This window comes from Xenia sp. Carnegie-2017, unplaced genomic scaffold, assembly GCF_021976095.1.
Source record: "Xenia sp. Carnegie-2017 unplaced genomic scaffold, XeniaSp_v1 HiC_scaffold_23, whole genome shotgun sequence".
Classification (NCBI taxonomy): domain Eukaryota; kingdom Metazoa; phylum Cnidaria; class Anthozoa; order Malacalcyonacea; family Xeniidae; genus Xenia; species Xenia sp. Carnegie-2017.
In genome coordinates, this window is record NW_025813486.1 from 1,826,480 (window position 1) to 1,845,019 (window position 18,540).

The window sequence follows — 18,540 nt, forward strand, 5'->3', positions numbered from 1 at the left end:
AATAGATGCTTACACGGTTATCAATCACTAACCTTTCAAATATTCTCCGTTCTAATTACTTCAAACTTCACATTGTAGATAAAACGTCAAATTTGTAGCAATGTCGCCTCGGTTCATAAAGGAGGGACTCACATACAAAACGTCAGTATTTAGTAACTGCTTTGAAGAATAATTGTATGTCAAAACAATTTATATTACTCTGTTTAAAATATGAAAACATAACACTAAGGTCATAAAATGAATATGTGGTAGAAATACTACCGTTAAAGACAAACATAGGGTAAACAGATGGATAGATGCAAAAAAAGATGAAAAACCTAGAAGCAATCCTGAGAAGGACTGATTTTGCTGTTGTTGACTGACGTTTCGACAACAGAGTCATTTGTCTCTGAAGATGACTACCGCTAAGGTTGTCAAAACGTCAGTCAACAACAGCAAAAACAGTCCTTCTCAGGACTATACCACCTGGACGATCTACATCTACAAAAACGTAACGATACTCCCGGGTTCAAACCATTTACTTTACTAGAAGCAATCATCAATTATTTACCTTTAGTTAAGAATTATTCCATTCATGTTTTATGACAGAACTTCGTGTAAGATTGCTTCCCCCGCAAACACCGTTTTCAATAACCAACAATTCAAAATGAACAAGTTACAAAATGTGTACAATTAATAAATTTATTCTTACATAAAGTAATACACTTGCACCTCTCGGCGAGCTTTATAACTCTGAAGGGACATGCGTAGATTTATTACCAATAAGGAACAGAGTTGCATATTCAATAACTAAATCATGTATAATAATATTTTACACTGTCAATCCACAATATTTTCACTTTGGTTTCAAAAGAATATAATAATAGCACAATGGTAGAAGCATAAAGATTTAAATAACTTCTACTAGAAGCAAGATTATTTAAAGAAAACATTTCTAACTATATAATAACATTACATTACTAAAACTATTAGTATTTGCCCATATTATTGCCTAGGTTAGTGAAAACAACCACAAGAAACTTATGTTAAATTAACACATTTACTTCATCATTGCGAGCACAACAAACTTATGTTAAATTAACACACTTGCTTCATCATTGCAAGCACAAGAATGCGAATGTTAAATTAACACATTTACTTCATCATTGCAGGCACAACAAACTTATGTTAAATTAACACATTTACTTCATCATTGCTAGCACAAGAAAGCTTATGTTAAATTAACACATTTACTTCATCATTGCTAGCACAACAAACTTATGTTAAATTAACACATTTACTTCATCATTGCTAGCACAACAAACTTATGTTAAATTAACACATTTACTTCATCATTGCTAGCACAACAAACTTATGTTAAATTAACACATTTACTTCATCATTGCTAGCAGAACAAACTTATGTTAAATTAACACATTTGCTTCATCATTGCAAGCACAAGAAAGCGAATGTTAAATTAACACATTTACTTCATCATTGCAGGCACAACAAACTTATGTTAAATTAGTACTTTAACCTCAGTACGGGAACCTCGAGCCTATTTCATTGAAACATTCAGGTCGTCTCTAAATTATGTTCATAACTTTCCTAGATTTAATAACGTGGATTTATCTCAAGATCATTAACGCCTCGTTGATCCTCCTTCTTGTGTGATATCCCAGGTGCTTTAAATGTAGTCCCATCGCCATCACTTGATGATGGTGAAATCGACCTCACCCCCCTGTGGTTTTCCTAAAATAAGAGGAGATTAGTAACTCGACCTCACCCCCCGGTGGTTTTCCTAAAACAAGAGGATATTAGTAACTCGACCTCACCCCCCAGTGGTTTTCCTAAAACAAGAAGAGATTAATAACTCGACCTCACCCCCCGGTGGTTTTCCTAAAATAAGAGGAGATTAGTAACTCGACCTCACCCCCCGGTGGTTTTCCTAAAACATGAGGATATTAGTAACTCGACCTCACCCCCCGGTGGTTTTCCTAAAACAAGAAGAGATTAATAACTCGACCTCACCCCCCGGTGGTTTTCCTAAAACAAGAAGAGATTAATAACTCGACCTCACCCCCCGGTGGTTTTCCTAAAACAAGAGGATATTAGTCCCTTGATGAAGGTGTCTTTTCAAAATTTAAATCATCAGTAATCTTTCTAAAATAAATGAAATTCATAACTTGAGCCCACGTTCCTTACCTCCGAATGGTCACCATTATTTAATAATTCCTTATTTTGCGTAGTATTCGCCACATCGACTGTTGTGGTCTTTTTTGATTTGGACGAATGTCTCGCACTTCTTACCACAACTGTGTTCTCCTCGTGGCTCTCCACGATATTGGTGGTCTGGTGACGAGTCACGTGTTCATCGGATTTCGTGTCTCTGACGGAATTAAAATGTTTTCATTAAGTCAAATAACCGAGGTGGAGAAGAGCATTTGCTGGGGGGGGTTTGGGGAGAGAGAACAGCAGTTCCTAACGTAAAGTAGAGGTGAGATACAGCACTTGCACAACAAGAGGTGATGTGGTGGGGGAGGAGGGAGGAAAAGAAGAAACTAGAACTTGGTGTTGGGGCAATGGTACGATACTGGTAATACTGTCAATAGTGAGGGAACGCAGTTGATATAGCAGAATGATGTAGAGCTTTTACTTACCCTATATTTGAATCATCCTCTGCTTCATTTGCAGCACCTTCCTTCTCCTCTTCATCCGGTAAATTCAATACACAATCAGGGCGGACACTAAAATCAAATTCAACCGATTTGAAATCATCGAATGACAGTTGTAGCAGACGATAATATTTTAATGCTTTCAAATCAAAAATACAAATACAACAAGCTCCCGAATTGAAACTCAACATGGTGTTAAAAACGACGAATTTTATGAGTTTTTTTAAAAAATACAGAAAAGAAAAGGATGTAGCATTAGTTTGGTTAATGAAACGTCACGACGAAGGACATTACAACCGTAGATACTGCTGCATGTTTATATAGCATGACATAAACGGGAAAAAATTTGCAAACAAAAATAACTTCCCCTGCCTGTCATGCTGTTGATACTTTTAAGAATAACCAACGAGAAAAGCATTAAAGTATTTTGAGGCATTTTTGAGGCAAACTTATGCTTAAATAACGATGTTTATGATTGTAAGAACATTTTAACATCATTATGCAAAACCTAACTTTTGAGGCAAACTTATGCTTAAATAACGATGTTTATGAATGTAAGAACATTTTAACATCATTATGCAAAACCTAACTTTGGATATAATGTAAATTTAAACCGTCTTAATTCGTTTCTTCGTCATTTTCTAAAATCTTTTTCGCAAATATTTAATTCATGTAGTTTGAGTTGATTATCAATGTAAATAGTAAAGTAAATGGTTTGAACCCGGGAGTATCGTTACATGTTTGTAAATGTAGATCGTCAAGGTTGGTATAGTCCTGAGAAGGACTGTTTTTGTTGTTGTTGACTGACGCTTCGACAACCTTAGCGGTAGTCATCTTCAGAGTCAAATGAATCAAAGAGAAGATGACTACCGCTAAGGCTGTCGAAACGTCAGTCAACAACAACAAAAACAGTCCTTCTTAGGACTATACCAACATGGACGATCGACATTTACAAACATGTAATGTAAACAATCAAAAAACTCTGCTTGTCAATTTCAACTAATCTATTCTCTCTCACCTTTCCAAATGAAAATAAAACTTTTGTTAAGTTATGTATTGAACATATATATGGGAAAAAATGTGTACCCCCCCTGACACAACAACAAAAAATCGAAATCACCCCCCCCCCGCCTCAAACACGACATGATCATCTTACTTGTGAGATACAGCAAGAGAAAATCGTTCTAGCTGAGAAGGCGAACGTAAGTAAAATCCTTCACCCAGTCTTGTGAAGAGCAAGGATTGTATAGCCAACATATCTTCACGTTTTAAACAATTCACTTTAAGGAGTTGCCTAAGACTGGGCAAACCAAAGACGTTCAGATCTCCTTGATTGTTAAGACAGCCAAGACAAGCGTATGTTTCATCTGAGACATCTAAAATGAAGTACTACTTAAAACAGTTCTTCGGCAGCAAACTGTACAAAATGCTCGAGGGCGCATACCTTCACTTCTAAGCGATATTACACCAAGTTTACGAACTTTGGATCCGTCAATGGCGGTTAACTTTTCTTTGTGTTTAATTCTCAGCTGTGGTAGTGAGAGAACTTTGAATTGCTCCTCTGAGCATATGATTATAGAGTGATTACCGCTCATGTCCGCAGCTGAAAGAAAATTCATTTATATTTATAAAAGACTTCGACTCACAGTTATTACGGGAGATTATAAAGGTCTATAGCTGTGTTTGCATGCGCTGATTGGTCTAGAGTTGTGTTTGTATGCGCTCATTGGTCTATAGCTGCGTTTGCATGCGCTGATTGGTCTATAGCTGTGTTTGCATGCGCTGATTGGTCTTTAACTGTGTTTGCATGCGCTGATTGGTCTATAGCTGTGTTTGCATGCGCTGATTGGTCTTTAGCTGTGTTTGCATGCGCTGATTGGTCTAGAGCTGTGTTTGCATGCACGTATTGGTCTTTAGCTGTGTTTGCATGCGCTGATTGGTCTAGAGCTGTGTTTGCATGCGCTGATTGGTCTATAGCTGTGTTTGCATGCGCTGATTGGTCTAGAGCTGTGTTTGCATGCGCTGATTGGTCTAGAGCTGTGTTTGCATTAACCTGTTCAAAACACATCTGAGCTCAACAAATCAATCAATCAAAGAAAATTTGCAAATCAATCATGAATACACGCTAGAAGAATATTAAAAGGTATTGTTTGTTTCGCATTATTGTTATTTTACAAAAGAAATAAAACATGTTTGCCGTGTTTACATTGGCTTATGCAAGCCTCGAAGACGTTTGTGAGAACTCTCGACCTTTGGTCTCGGGCTTGCATTGATCTGCTCTCGAGTTCTCCCAAAGGTGTCCTCCGTTTGCATAAGCCTGTGCAAACATAGTAAACATCTTTTATTTCAACATTTCTTGAGGTCCTCTTCAGAAGCCATAAGTGATAGTACGTATGATAACAGTTGAGCTTTGCAGTGGTAATTATCATATATCGAGCATCGCGAAATATTGAAACATGTCTATTTCTGAGAAATATGTCGTTTTACTTTACAATAGTGTGTCTAATATCGTTATATTTATAGTTGTAGAAAAGTTTGAATTGCAGATGTAACAGAGAATTGTAAGAATGGAAACACATCTTGACACATGCTTTAAGGAGAAAGGACAGAATATTATTCCTTCTCTTGTCTTAGATGAGAAAATGTCAAGAAGATTTTGTCAACACTGCATCGAGATATAAACGCCTTAATGCAAAGTAAAGCAGAATAATTTTCAATTAACCTTTTTCTTCTCCATTCTTCACTAAATAATCTTCATGCATTGGTTGGCCATCTTTATCGACAACCAACATCGATATCACAGCTGCGTTGTGTTTTAGACGAATTTCGGGTTTCTTTGCAAAAGCCTGGACGCTAGAACTTTTTCTTTCATCATCGGGAGGGAGTTCTATCGTATAGGGGTAAATATAACCGGAGTTTGTACCCACCCATAGCGAGGGACCATGGTGAACACCTACAAACAAAATACAAAACAGAAACGTCACATGACATATATTATAACTATTAAAACTTTCCTCACCCACCATTACGTCATATGACATATATTATAATAATTAAAATTTTCTCAACCATCATTACGTCATATAACAAAGATTATAATAATTAAAACTTTCTCAACCATCATTACGTCATGACATATATTATAATAATTAAAACTTTTCTCACTCACCATTACGTCATATGACATATATTATAATAATTACAAGATATCACATTATAACTTGAACTTTCTTACCATCTTTCACAAACGTATCCACCATATATAAACATCTTACAAGGCCTTGATAACCTTCACCAATCTTGCTATTTTCGTCAATTAATCTTTGTACAGGAGCTTCTTCGCCACTGCTGGGAGACTGGTGCCTCGAATCTTTTCCAGTTCGGGTATTTTGTCGTCTTCGACCGCTACGTCTTCCACTGCGCAACCGTCTGAATGATCTTCGTAAAGATTCTTTCAGAGTTCGTCGTCGAACCAAAGTTCCTCCTTCACTGTCCATGTCTGCAAGAGATTATATTATAACATTAAGTAATCAAGCAATTTGATTGGTCCAGGGCAATGTTCTCCGGATGACGTCACATGAGTTGATTGTAGTTTTAATACGTAAACAAAATGGAAAATTTTTTAATGTTAGACTGAGATAAGCTGATTACGTACACACGCTGACCACGTGAAAGTTCGCTCATTTTCACGTGGAGCGTGGGATAAACGGAAATAAACGATATTATCACAAAAAAACTTTGAACTTAAAGAATTTATCCTTGCGTCGGATTGACGAAAATCTCAAAGAAGATTTGGCTGAAAGAGTAAAAAAATTAAAAGCATCAAAATACGTTTGGCTAATGTTACAATCAAAGATGTTTAACGTTTCCTTTTTCCGCTTCGTATTTTGTTCATAAAAATAAACTAAGAATCCAAAAATGATCCAAAAAACACACATGATTTAATAATACCAGAGGTCGGAGTTGTTTAATAAATTCCAGCATTCTAGCGATTCTTGGGGTGAAGAGCGTTTAATAGATACACGGCGTTTAATAGATACACGGCGTTTAATAGATACACGGCGTTTAATAGATACGCGGCGTTTATTGAGGCGTTCATATCTGTTCGTTCTATCGTCGTTGTGTAAACACAAATGAAAGCCAACCTACAACTTAATACACGATTTCTTACCAAGATCGATAACCCACTATTATAAAATTATCATGCTAATATATGGAGGCGTCTATTGGAGAGTGCGGCGTTGATTAGAAACAAAGCGATATTTGACAGGGGGCGTTTATTGGATGATTTAAGGTAATGAAAATTGAAAAGTGATCTAGAAATGGAAGTTTTGAAAATACGCACACACATACGACAATTGCTAGGCAAAACACAGATAGAGCACACATTAAGTAGCCATATTAATTATGCATGTAGCTACCAATAAATTAACATCATTTCTAATCGTCCGCATTATTGAAATAGACATTTTCAAAATGGTTTATACCAAATGTAGTAAATACGTACCATCAAGACTGACTGTACAACGTTGTAATGTTGCAACTTTCTGAATAAAATCTAAGATGAAGAACCCGTGGGTGCTTCCAACAGAGAGTCTACAATAAAATAAACAGACTTCGAACAAATAGAACAATGTATAAAAGACGTACAACATGAAGTACTCACAATCCCCATTTGGCCTTTAGCGCAAGCGCAGTGACACTAGACGCAGGTGTTAGTTGGGCAATCACGATCGGTTTGAATCCCATAGGGACCTTAATGGATCCTGAGTGTGGTGTAAGAGGTCCGTGACCTTTCCAGTTAAAATTCTCAAATTCTTTCACTAAGTTGACATCGATTACCTTGATAAAACAACAATTTATAGCTATAAAATAAATGGTTTGAACCCGGGAGTATCGTTACATGTTTGTAAATGTAGATCGTCCAGGTTGGTATAGTCCTGAGAAGGACTGTTTTTGTTGTTGTTGACTGACGTTTCGACAACCTTAGCGGTAGTCATCTTCAGACTCAAATGAGGAGTAAACGTCAGGTTAGCCGTATTTGTTATCTGGTTCTTACGTCATTGTATTGTGTGTACAGGAAATGTGTATTGTCATTGTGAATTAGTGTGAAGTGAAATATTTTATTTTTAGTTGTGCTGTGTGATTTAGGTGTGACGTTTTTAGTTGTAATGTGTGGGTGTCAATTGTCATTGTGAATTTATAGCTAAGTAAAGAATCATATGTTAAAGTTTACTATCAAATATATTCGTAAAAAGAAGTGACGCAGATCAGTGAACTGTTATATAAACAAATGAGAAAATTAGCATTTTCACACACAAGTCTCGGAACATTTGGTAGTCTCGCCTTTGACGGGAGGAAAATACAAAACAGCTCCGTTCTGCAGTATCTTTAAACATTGTCACGAAACAGGACGCATCCTCCCTCCAGACAATTTTCCATACTATCTTCCACTCATTCTATCTTCCAATCTCCAACTATTAGTTCGTGAAAGCTTACTTATCTCGAATCTTAAACCTGATCTCAACGAAAAGCATTCTTCCATTCTTTTGTCAATCTTCTAGCTGCCCTATGATTGGTTAATCTCTTCTTTACAACTTAATTTATTCGTAAATTGTAAATACTGTCATTTATATTCTTATTTTTTAACCTTATATCATCATTCTGAATTTCTGAAGATGTCATGCGCTGCGACGAAACGTCAATAAAATTCTCTTTTTTATATTTCTAATTAAAATGGCATTTCATATTATGGTAACAACCTAGGAATTAATGTTCATTATACGATTACATCGTAAACTGCAGAACTACATCACTACAAACCATCATTATACAGAGATGTACCTAACTATCCACATGCTGAGACAATGAGCTACGTTACAAACCATAGTTATACCAAAATGTACCTAACTATCAACATGCTGAGACTTTAAGTTACGTCACAAATCATAGTTATACCAAGATGTACCAACTACCCACATGCTGAGACAATGGGCTACCTCACTACAAACTCTCGTTATACCAAAATGAACCTATATACCTTTATTTCAACATCCTTTTCTTCATTCTGTATATCCATAACAACCACCTGACCTCCATGGCCTCCAACAACGAGGACTTTCCAAAAAGGGTCAAAATAAATTTTCTGGACGCCCAATCTTTGATCATCACAGAACGGATCATAAACGCCAACTTTACGAAGATGGGGCCAGCCTTCATCATCGCCGTCTAGTTGATCTGCGGGCTCATGATCTCCGGAAAAGAATCGGGAGGTCTGGATCGAGTGAAGCGGGCTCATATTAAGAGAAGAAACGTCCCAGAATTTGACGGAGCCATCTTCGTGTCTGAGGGAAAAGATAAAAATCGTTGTAATAAAGACGGACTTTTACAGCAGCAATACAAATTTTTTAATTCAAATTTCAGTTTTAAACTCTTTAAAGATAAGTCACAAGTTGTACGTCTTCGTTTTTATTTAACTTTGATGGAAAGAAACTAATTATTTTCGTGAGCTTGTCTCATATCATGAGACTTGTTTGTGTTTTTTTCTAAAGAAAACTGAATCGTTTGGTGAAGATAGAGACATTAATGTCTAGCAGGCTAAACAAAATCATTAAAGAATCGTTCTCAAGCACAATGCAACGCGCGCCAAAAATGATCTTTGCAGCAATTTTCCTGGTTGAATAAACAGACAAAAGTTGTATCAGTCGGTAATCCGTGGATATTTTATGCATCTTTTGTGGATGTATAAAAATTTATGTTGGATAAAAAAAAGTATTTTCAGAGGCATGCTAGTGATTACTTTTCATAAACGGATCTGTTTGTGTGGACAAATAATTATTCAAAACTATGGCAAGCTTAACGGTTGAAAACATTCCTGAACCAGGAAGACCAAAACGTGGTATGTAGGTAAACTTCGCACAACTTGTCGAAATTGTACGAAGAGTCTAAGAGAAAGATCGACGTGTTTTGGAAGGAATTGTCATATTTAGCACGAATATGAACAAACAATAGACGCGCGTTGCATTGTGGTTGACAATGATTCTTTAAATAAACAGACAGTGAAACGAACCACCTCAATCTTAAAAATTTCAAATGTAGCACTGTGTTAGGTTAGATAACAACTTATGTAAACTATAGCTTAAAATGTGAGTTATGTTTCCAGAGATATGTGAACTAACCCTGTGATTAAAATATCATGTTTGTTATTCTTCGAAAGTAACGAACGACCTCCTGTGATTGGCCAATCCTGAAATATAATCTTGCAAATTAATTCTCGGACAACGATAAGTGGAATACAAGCCCACAGCGTCAGTGAAAACACGACAACCAAACGAAAATTATGTTTCAAAACAACAAGAAAACTAGAAATAAAAATATTGCTCTGCACAATATTATTAGTCAGCAAACGTAGAAGGTAGCAATTTCTATAATCAACAGACTTGTTGTAAAGGCTCCGTAAAGCGAAGGCAACCAGAACACAGGCCTGTCTCTTAAGGGTCATGCATATTTACTGCAACATGAAGTAGCATGTTTATAACAACATGAAGTAGCATGTTTATTACAACATGAAGTAGCATGTTTATTACAACATGAAGTAGCATGCTTATTACAACATGAAGTAGCATGCTTATTACAACACGAAGTAGCATGTTTATTACAACATGAAGTAGCATGTTTATAACAACATGAAGTAGCATGTTTATTACAACATGAAGTAGCATGCTTATTACAACATGAAGTAGCATGTTTATCACAACACGAAGTAGCATGTTTATTAAAACACGAAGAACATGCAAAAAGGACAGTAAACAAACCTCAGGTGGATAATTGTTGCCAAGATGCTTTAAACCAGCTTCTTTTAAAAACTTCCACATATCTTCAGGACAATTTTGAATATGTTGAGAGCACGTGATTGACGACGAATGAATGCAGGATAAATATGGCGATGCGTACGTCCGGTAGCTACAAGTAAAGATAAACGATTTACTTTTATAAAATAAATACCACGCATGCGCTGATTGGTCTGTAGTCGAGTTTGCACGAGCCTGCGCGAACAGATTGGAGCTCAATCAATTTAATTAATCAGAGAGAATTTGCAAATCAATCATGAATACATTTAGGTGCAACTCTCGACCTTTGGTCTCGGGTTTGCACTGATCTGCTCTCGAGTTCTCCCAAAGGTCTCCTCGGTTTGCATAAGTCTGTGCAAACCATTGAACTAAAATACATGTAATAGAAAAACGCAACCTGTAATAGAGAAGCCTAATAACTTCTTGAAGCCAAATTTTACCCCAGACACGCGTGTAGTTCAATCAATTTTCACTCCGCGAGAGAATCTGGGTGCAATCTCGCGCGTCTGGGTGTAAGATTTGGCTTCAATTATTTGCTGCAGGTAGCGTTCCAGATGTATTTAAGTTCAATGGTGCAAACATAGTAAACATCTTTTATTTCTTAAATGAAGTACTTCGAGTGCCAGTAAAATTATGCCTTAAATAAGAGAAGTTATCATAAATGATATTTATAGATTTGCTTACCCATTTTCTTTGAGCAAATCAATGATAACAAACTCATGTTCACAAAGGACTGCTAAAGATCTTGGATTAGCTGCAAATTTGATACACAATCCTTGTATTAAATAAATATTTTGACAAAAAATACGTAAACAGCTCGATGTAAATATCACTTACATTTCTCAAGTTTATCAAATATAACAAAGAAATCAACGACTCTCGATGTAAAATCAAACGTCGCTTGCGTTGAATCACCACAAATAACGGAGATACAATGTCGATCTCCGTAGCTTGCTCGAGGCATTCCACCACTGAAGATAGTGTATGGCTCATTCCAACAAACCTGATCCATGGAAATATATCTGTTAGCCTTGAGAATTCTTAAATCGCAGAGCAAACTGCCTGCGTTAATTCTTATTTTATTATATCAAACCAACTATGATCCCTGATTAACTATGTATGTATGTTCCCCAGGTACTAAACCATTTATGATCCTTGGTAAACCATGTATGTTCCCCAGGTAATAAACTTTTTATGATCTCTGGTAAACCATGCGTGTTCCCCATGTAATAAACCATTTATGATCCCAGGTAAACCATGTATGTTCCCCAGGTAATAAACCATTTATGATCCCTGGTAAACCATGCAAGTTCCCCACGTAATAAAACATTAATGATCCATATAAACCATATATGTTCCCCATGTAATAAACCATTCATTATCCACAATAAACCGTTTATGTATGTTCCCCATGTAATAAAACATCAATGATCCACAATAAACCATATATGTTCCCTATGTCATGAACAAGAATAGAAATAAGGTTTACAAATAATGTAATCGTACCTTTGTGATAGCCTTGCATGGAAAAGGTCCAAATGGACATGGTGATTCACAAGGAGATTCACATTTTGCTTCTGCATCTTCTCTAAGATTCCACACGGTCAAGCTACCATCGGCATGAGAGCTGACAAATTTCTCGCCCGAATGATGAAAGTACAAACTCTCCAAACCTTGCATTGAGCAAAAGGACTCCTTTAGATCGCCAGATTGATGATTCCACAAAACCATTAGACCTTTTTTGTAGCCTATCAAAACCTGAGAAAGTAATGCAGAAATCATTAGACATAAGAAATAAAACAAGAGATATCACATAACACTCTCCCCCAGTCCCTCTCTATGAAATAAAGGTTAACGCAACCTGTTCCTTGTTCATGGGATTTTCTTGGATGGCCTCAACTGAACCTGGATTGACTGTCTTATACTCTTCAGGAACACTGGTATGAAAAAATATGAAGAAGAAGAAATAGGTTAAAGACAATGACGAATGAATCAACATACGCCAGAGTACTTAAACTAACAAACTCTAATATTAGCCCCACTACTAAGTCTTATAATTTTGATTAGCAGATAAAATGATAAAAATATTCTTTCTTAATTGACACACACACCCAGTATGTATCATTGTTGGTACCATCATACAACTGACTTTTTACTTGAAGTTTTATATTTTCAAATTATCAATACCTAATTTATCTTTAAGCTTGATAATCAACCTGCTGAATTTTGAACACTTGGATATTATAATAGGTTACAAATAAAATAAGAAAATCATAAAGCTTACAGTAAAAAATCAAATTTGAAAGGTAAACTGAATAATGCATTGATTGAGGTGATTGCTCACGATGACTGGTATGTGTATTAAATGATAAATTTATTTAATCCAAACCATACACATTCTAAATGAACGACAATTTTTTTACAGAAGCAAACACAACTGTCATTAAGAAGTCTATGACTTTTGTGTTACAACCTTATAACTATGAAATCCTAACTCAACCTCTAGCTGCAAATGAATCCTAATCCTATTGTAAGCTAATCCAATTTCATTTAAGAAATCTTACCCTTGAATAACAACATCTTGATAAATGATGTGATCCAAAAGATCAAATGTTATTATATCAAGAAGGTAAATATTTCCACCCTCCGTTCCAAGATAAAGTCTATTCGTCTTCATTGAGAGCGAGCAAACAGCTATCTTCTTCAATCTAAAAAATCAAAATCGATAGAGCTGCATTGGCTGTAGACGGTTGTATTACCTTATTAAATAGTTATTGTAGTATTTAAGCATATAGTTATTGTAGTATTTAAACATATAGTCATTGTAGTATTTAAACATATAGTCATTGTAATATTTAAACATATAGTCATTGTAGTATTTAAACATATAGTTATTGTAGTATTTAAACATATAGTTATTGTAGTATTTAAACATATAGTCATTGTAGTATTTAAACATATAGTTATTGTAGTATTTAAACATATAGTCATTGTAGTATTTAAACATATAGTCATTGTAGTATTTAAACATATAGTCATTGTAGTATTTAAACATATAGTTATTGTAGTATTTAAACATATAGTTATTGTAGTATTTAAACATATAGTTATTGTAGTATTTAAACATATAGTCATTGTAGTATTTAAACATATAGTTATTGTAGTATTTAAACATATAGTTATTGTAGTATTTAAACATATAGTTATTGTAGTATTTAAACATATAGTCATTGTAGTATTTAAACATATAGTCATTGTAGTATTTAAACATATAGTTATTGTAGTATTTAAACATATAGTCATTGTAGTATTTAAACATATAGTTATTGTAGTATTTAAACATATAGTCATTGTAGTATTTAAACATATAGTTATTGTAGTATTTAAACATATAGTTATTGTAGTATTTAAACATATAGTCATTGTAGTATTTAAACATATAGTTATTGTAGTATTTAAACATATAGTTATTGTAGTATTTAAACATATAGTTATTGTAGTATTTAAACATATAGTTATTGTAGTATTTAAACATATAGTCATTGTAGTATTTAAACATATAGTTATTGTAGTATTTAAACATATAGTCATTGTAGTATTTAAACATATAGTTATTGTAGTATTTAAACATATAGTCATTGTAGTATTTAAACATATAGTCATTGTAGTATTTAAACATATAGTTATTGTAGTATTTAAACATATAGTTATTGTAGTATTTAAACATATAGTCATTGTAGTATTTAAACATATAGTCATTGTAGTATTTAAACATATAGTTATTGTAGTATTTAAACATATAGTCATTGTAGTATTTAAACATATAGTCATTGTAGTATTTAAACATATAGTTATTGTAGTATTTAAACATATAGTTATTGTAGTATTTAAACATATAGTCATTGTAGTATTTAAACATATAGTCATTGTAGTATTTAAACATATAGTCATTGTAGTATTTAAACATATAGTCATTGTAGTATTTAAACATATAGTTATTGTAGTATTTAAACATATAGTTATTGTAGTATTTAAACATATAGTCATTGTAGTATTTAAACATATAGTTATTGTAGTATTTAAACATATAGTTATTGTAGTATTTAAACATATAGTCATTGTAGTATTTAAACATATAGTTATTGTAGTATTTAAACATATAGTTTTTGTAGTATTTAAACATACCTTCCTTGCAACATGCATGTTTTCACCTCTTCCAAAACAGCTTTTCCATCTCGCTCGTTGATTTCCAAAAGGTGAACACTGTCATGTGTAACATCATCGCAGACACTGATAATTCTTCCCTATAAATAAATAAAGATAAAGTATTGCTAGGAATTCATAGCTAGGAATATAGATAATAGAGATTATCGATGACTACCTGTTTAGGTAAGAAATGTAATTCCTGTATTCTGGTCTTGGTCGCAGGATAGGCAGTAAGTTCTACACAAGGTTTGCCAAAACTGAATATTTTGTTAAGGAAAAACAGAAAGAAATATCACAAAATAGCATGAAGCCAACCCCAAGGCCTCGAGAAAAAATCATCAAGTTTAACTACACCACTGAAAAATATCCTTAGGTTTGTTTATATTTTTTCAGCTGATGCAAATATTTTGTGTATTCAAGTGAGTAATTAATTATTAATTTGCATTAAAGTTTAACAGTGTCCTTTCCACAACTGTGACAGAAACTCTTCTACCATAAAATGATTTGGTAAATGAAATCATTCTTGTCATATCTTAACACACACGTGATTAAGATAACATGAAGCACAATTTCTTTGGCTAAAATCATTTTCATTATCGGCAAAAGCTGTTTGTGTTTTAGATGAAATATTCAACACTCATGACAGCTAAAACTGATATCAAATTATTGAAATTTCAACGAGTTTTATGAAAATTAAAAGTAATGCAATGTGTAATTCTAAAATTACATTTATATTAAAAATTATATAGAAAAATTTTGACCAAAGCCATAAAACTGTGAATAAAACACGAAAATACTTTAAATCATAAATTAGACCACATAAATAATTAATTATCTGAAGGAGCCTTAAAAATCACTCACTACTACAGTTTAAATACACCTGCCAAGTTGCTACAAACCCCCTTTAAACACTAACCACATTGATTAAACTTTTCAGAATTATTCATTTCAGTTTTGATCATTCAAAAATACAAGCCTAATTGCACGCCCAAAAACCACAGATAGCTATAGTATCACTGGTTCCATCATGATTCCTACGAATATAAATACGAGGTCACCAAGAATTCACGTGTAACTAGTAAATTTTTCCGGCAATTTGTTTCTCGAACCAAAAATTCTCGACTGCAATCATAATATTTCCCAGAAATTCCATTAATAAATACATCAATGACTAGAAAGTCAATAATAGAATCGACGACACTTTAAAAATATCCGAAAAGTGTTTCTACACAGAGTTTAAGCATACATATCGAGCTTCACCAATCCGCTTAGTAATATTTATTCTAAATGCTATTTTCAGATTGATGGTTTAATTTAACCTTGTGTCATCAAGCGAAACATTCATTTCAAGGACTTTTTCTAAGATAACGGAGACGGTCAAAGACATTTATCCCAAAGATGCATTTTACTTTGTAACGGAAAAATAAGCAAGCAACGACCCGTGGTCCTCTTTAAACTCTTTTAATAGCCCCGAATTACACCAAACATAAACACTACGACTTATAAAGAGGGATTTAAGTTTAAATAAACTTCACCGAAGAGCCGGAACATTAACGCATCATTTTAGACACGTATCAAACAAGAATCTTCGCGGGTATTTCAACAATATTGTCATTGCCGTGTGCTTGGATAACGATTCATGAGTATTACAGAATAGCAGTTACACCTGTTGTGAAGCTCCTAACATCTTAGCGAAGAAATGATAATCAATATCAACCGTATTTCACACCGAAATAAACGTGTGTCCTCAAGTTTACTGCTTAAGCGTTTTGAACGAATTGTAAACAATAAAAAGTAATAGACGAAATCTGTTAGCATTTATGAAATCCTCTATCTACTCAAGGATACATTTTGAGAAAGCCAGTCGATGTACCAACAGCTAAAAGACCAAGTTCTTTATCATAAGCGACAGCGGTGGGTTTGTGAGGAAAGCCATGTTCAGTTAACTAGGATGTTAAAATTTATAAAAAACCTTCGGGTCAAGATTTTAACAACAATCAACTACAGGCGAACATTCAAATGTACCTTGTTAAAAGCCAATAATTCCTGAGCGATTTTATCTTTAGGATCAGGTTTTCGTCCTCTACCTCGTGAAAACTTCAACATATCGAAGGGAAAATTCTACTATCGTTCGGCATAAAATTTTAAAACAAAACAAACGATCAATAAGAAATTTTGAATCAAAATGCCAAGGCGTGAACGACTAGAGCCCAGGCTAAGAATCAGGGCGGAACTTTGTTCCGGTGTCCCGGATACTGACCCCCGGCCACTGACAAAATATAGGGAATATTGAGTATTTTGTGGGAGAAACGGGGAGTTATTGGGATTTCTACAAAGTTATATAGGGATTTCAGGGAACATTCGTAATAATTAATGAATATTAAAAACATTGAGGAAAGTTTCCTTGTTCTTTTTTCTTTAGAAAATTTACATATCTAAATTTGAATAAACGATGAAGTATTTTATCATATTTGCATACTTAATTTTGCATTTTATTATTTTCATGTGCGGCCCATAAACGGTCAGGTTCTTTGCCAAAGACAGCAACAATCTATGGCTTTACTAATGAAACGGACTTCGAGGGACCATTGCGAAAAAACCCGATTAAACATTAAAGTTTTTGCGTTTGATTTTGACAAGACATGCACTATAGAACCAGTTCTTGATATATACAAGTCAAGAGAGGATTATATCAATAACAAAAAAACACTCGACAATACATGGTTTGAACTAGTTAAGTCGTACAGTAAATCAGTAGGAGAGGTCTTTCACTTATTAAAGAACGACACAACATTCGAGTTTGATGAAGTAGGTCTGCGAGAATTCTTGAGGCAAGTTGGCATTGTGGACAAGATGGCTATGGACAGACTTATCTCATCAAACATACTTAAAGGAATCACCGTTGAAGGCTTGCACATTTTTTCAAGAACTGTCCAACTTAAGCCGGATGTTTTAACTGTACTAAAAAACCTAATGGATTTTGGTCTACCTCTGCATTTGATATCGTTAAATTTCTCTGAACAATTGATTTCATTTGTTTTGAACCGTAAGACTACATTGCCAATAAAAATTCACTCCAATAATCTTGTCTTCCACGATGGTATTTGTACAGGGAATGTAGAGAAAAAGTTTATAACTGCTGTTCATAAGGAAGCTGAGCTGGATCAACTAAACCAAGTTGGATCTGGTGTGATTGTATACGTTGGTGATTCATCTACAGATTTACTGGCCCTATTGAAAGCTGACATTGGTATCATCATTGGTAATAGCCCTAGTTTACAACATGTATGTAAAGCCTTTGGAGTAGAAATAATTTCGTTGAACAAATGGAAGAGTGTTTACAAATATAACAATGAAAATAGTAGAACTTTATTTCGTGCAAATAGTTGGAAAGAAATAGAAGATTTTATATTAAGGACTAGTAATTATTGATTTGGTAATAATTTGTGAAAGTTTATGATGGCATTTAACTGGTTTTTTTTACAACTATAAACATATTTTAAACATAAAATTTAATGCACACATTAAAAGCACAAAATACACTTGGATCATGACAGTTAACTTTAAACATAAGTTTCGCGTCAGTGGTGATAATCATCATATCTTTTGTTACAAGCCAATCAAAACTTGACTATATTTTCAGTTGTTTTGAATGACTGCGTTGATTGATACCACACATATTTCAACCAATCAAAACTTGATGAGATGTTGCAGTTGATTTTGAAAAACTGCTTTGATCAAAATTAGTTTCCTCAACAAAACTTGTAGAATTATGCTTCCGTTCAAGATGAACCATTGACACGTTGTCATTTATGCTTGTTACTGCGGCA

General features: G+C 34.1%; 2 protein-coding genes across 3 annotated transcripts; one reads left to right on the forward strand and one right to left on the reverse strand.

Moving 5' to 3' along the window:
* Nucleotides 1-667: 667 nt before the first annotated feature.
* On the reverse strand, nucleotides 668-16,917 carry LOC124448456 (lethal(2) giant larvae protein homolog 1-like). Of its 2 annotated transcripts, none has more exons than XM_046999475.1 (21): nucleotides 16,736-16,917; nucleotides 16,559-16,656; nucleotides 14,886-14,967; nucleotides 14,690-14,808; nucleotides 13,069-13,212; nucleotides 12,366-12,441; nucleotides 12,011-12,262; nucleotides 11,342-11,507; nucleotides 11,189-11,258; nucleotides 10,469-10,616; nucleotides 9,833-9,900; nucleotides 8,695-8,998; nucleotides 7,321-7,496; nucleotides 7,162-7,250; nucleotides 5,890-6,153; nucleotides 5,377-5,607; nucleotides 4,099-4,257; nucleotides 3,811-4,030; nucleotides 2,640-2,726; nucleotides 2,185-2,368; nucleotides 668-1,731 (listed from the first exon to the last, which is right to left on the reverse strand). In XM_046999475.1, the coding sequence occupies exons 1-21, from the start codon at nucleotides 16,814-16,816 to the stop codon at nucleotides 1,594-1,596; spliced, it is 3,156 nt and encodes a 1,051-aa protein (XP_046855431.1). In that variant the 5' UTR covers nucleotides 16,817-16,917; the 3' UTR covers nucleotides 668-1,593. The 2 variants fall into 2 exon arrangements, with proteins under 2 accessions (XP_046855431.1, XP_046855432.1); XM_046999476.1 differs by lacking the exon at nucleotides 668-1,731 and adding an exon at nucleotides 2,027-2,074 and having other exon boundaries at nucleotides 16,736-16,908.
* A 190-nt stretch (nucleotides 16,918-17,107) lies between these two features.
* LOC124448773 (bifunctional TH2 protein, mitochondrial-like) lies at nucleotides 17,108-18,167 on the forward strand. Its single transcript, XM_046999740.1, has one exon. The coding sequence runs from the start codon at nucleotides 17,264-17,266 to the stop codon at nucleotides 18,140-18,142; it is 879 nt and encodes a 292-aa protein (XP_046855696.1). The 5' UTR covers nucleotides 17,108-17,263; the 3' UTR covers nucleotides 18,143-18,167.
* The last annotated feature ends 373 nt before the right edge of the window (nucleotides 18,168-18,540 follow it).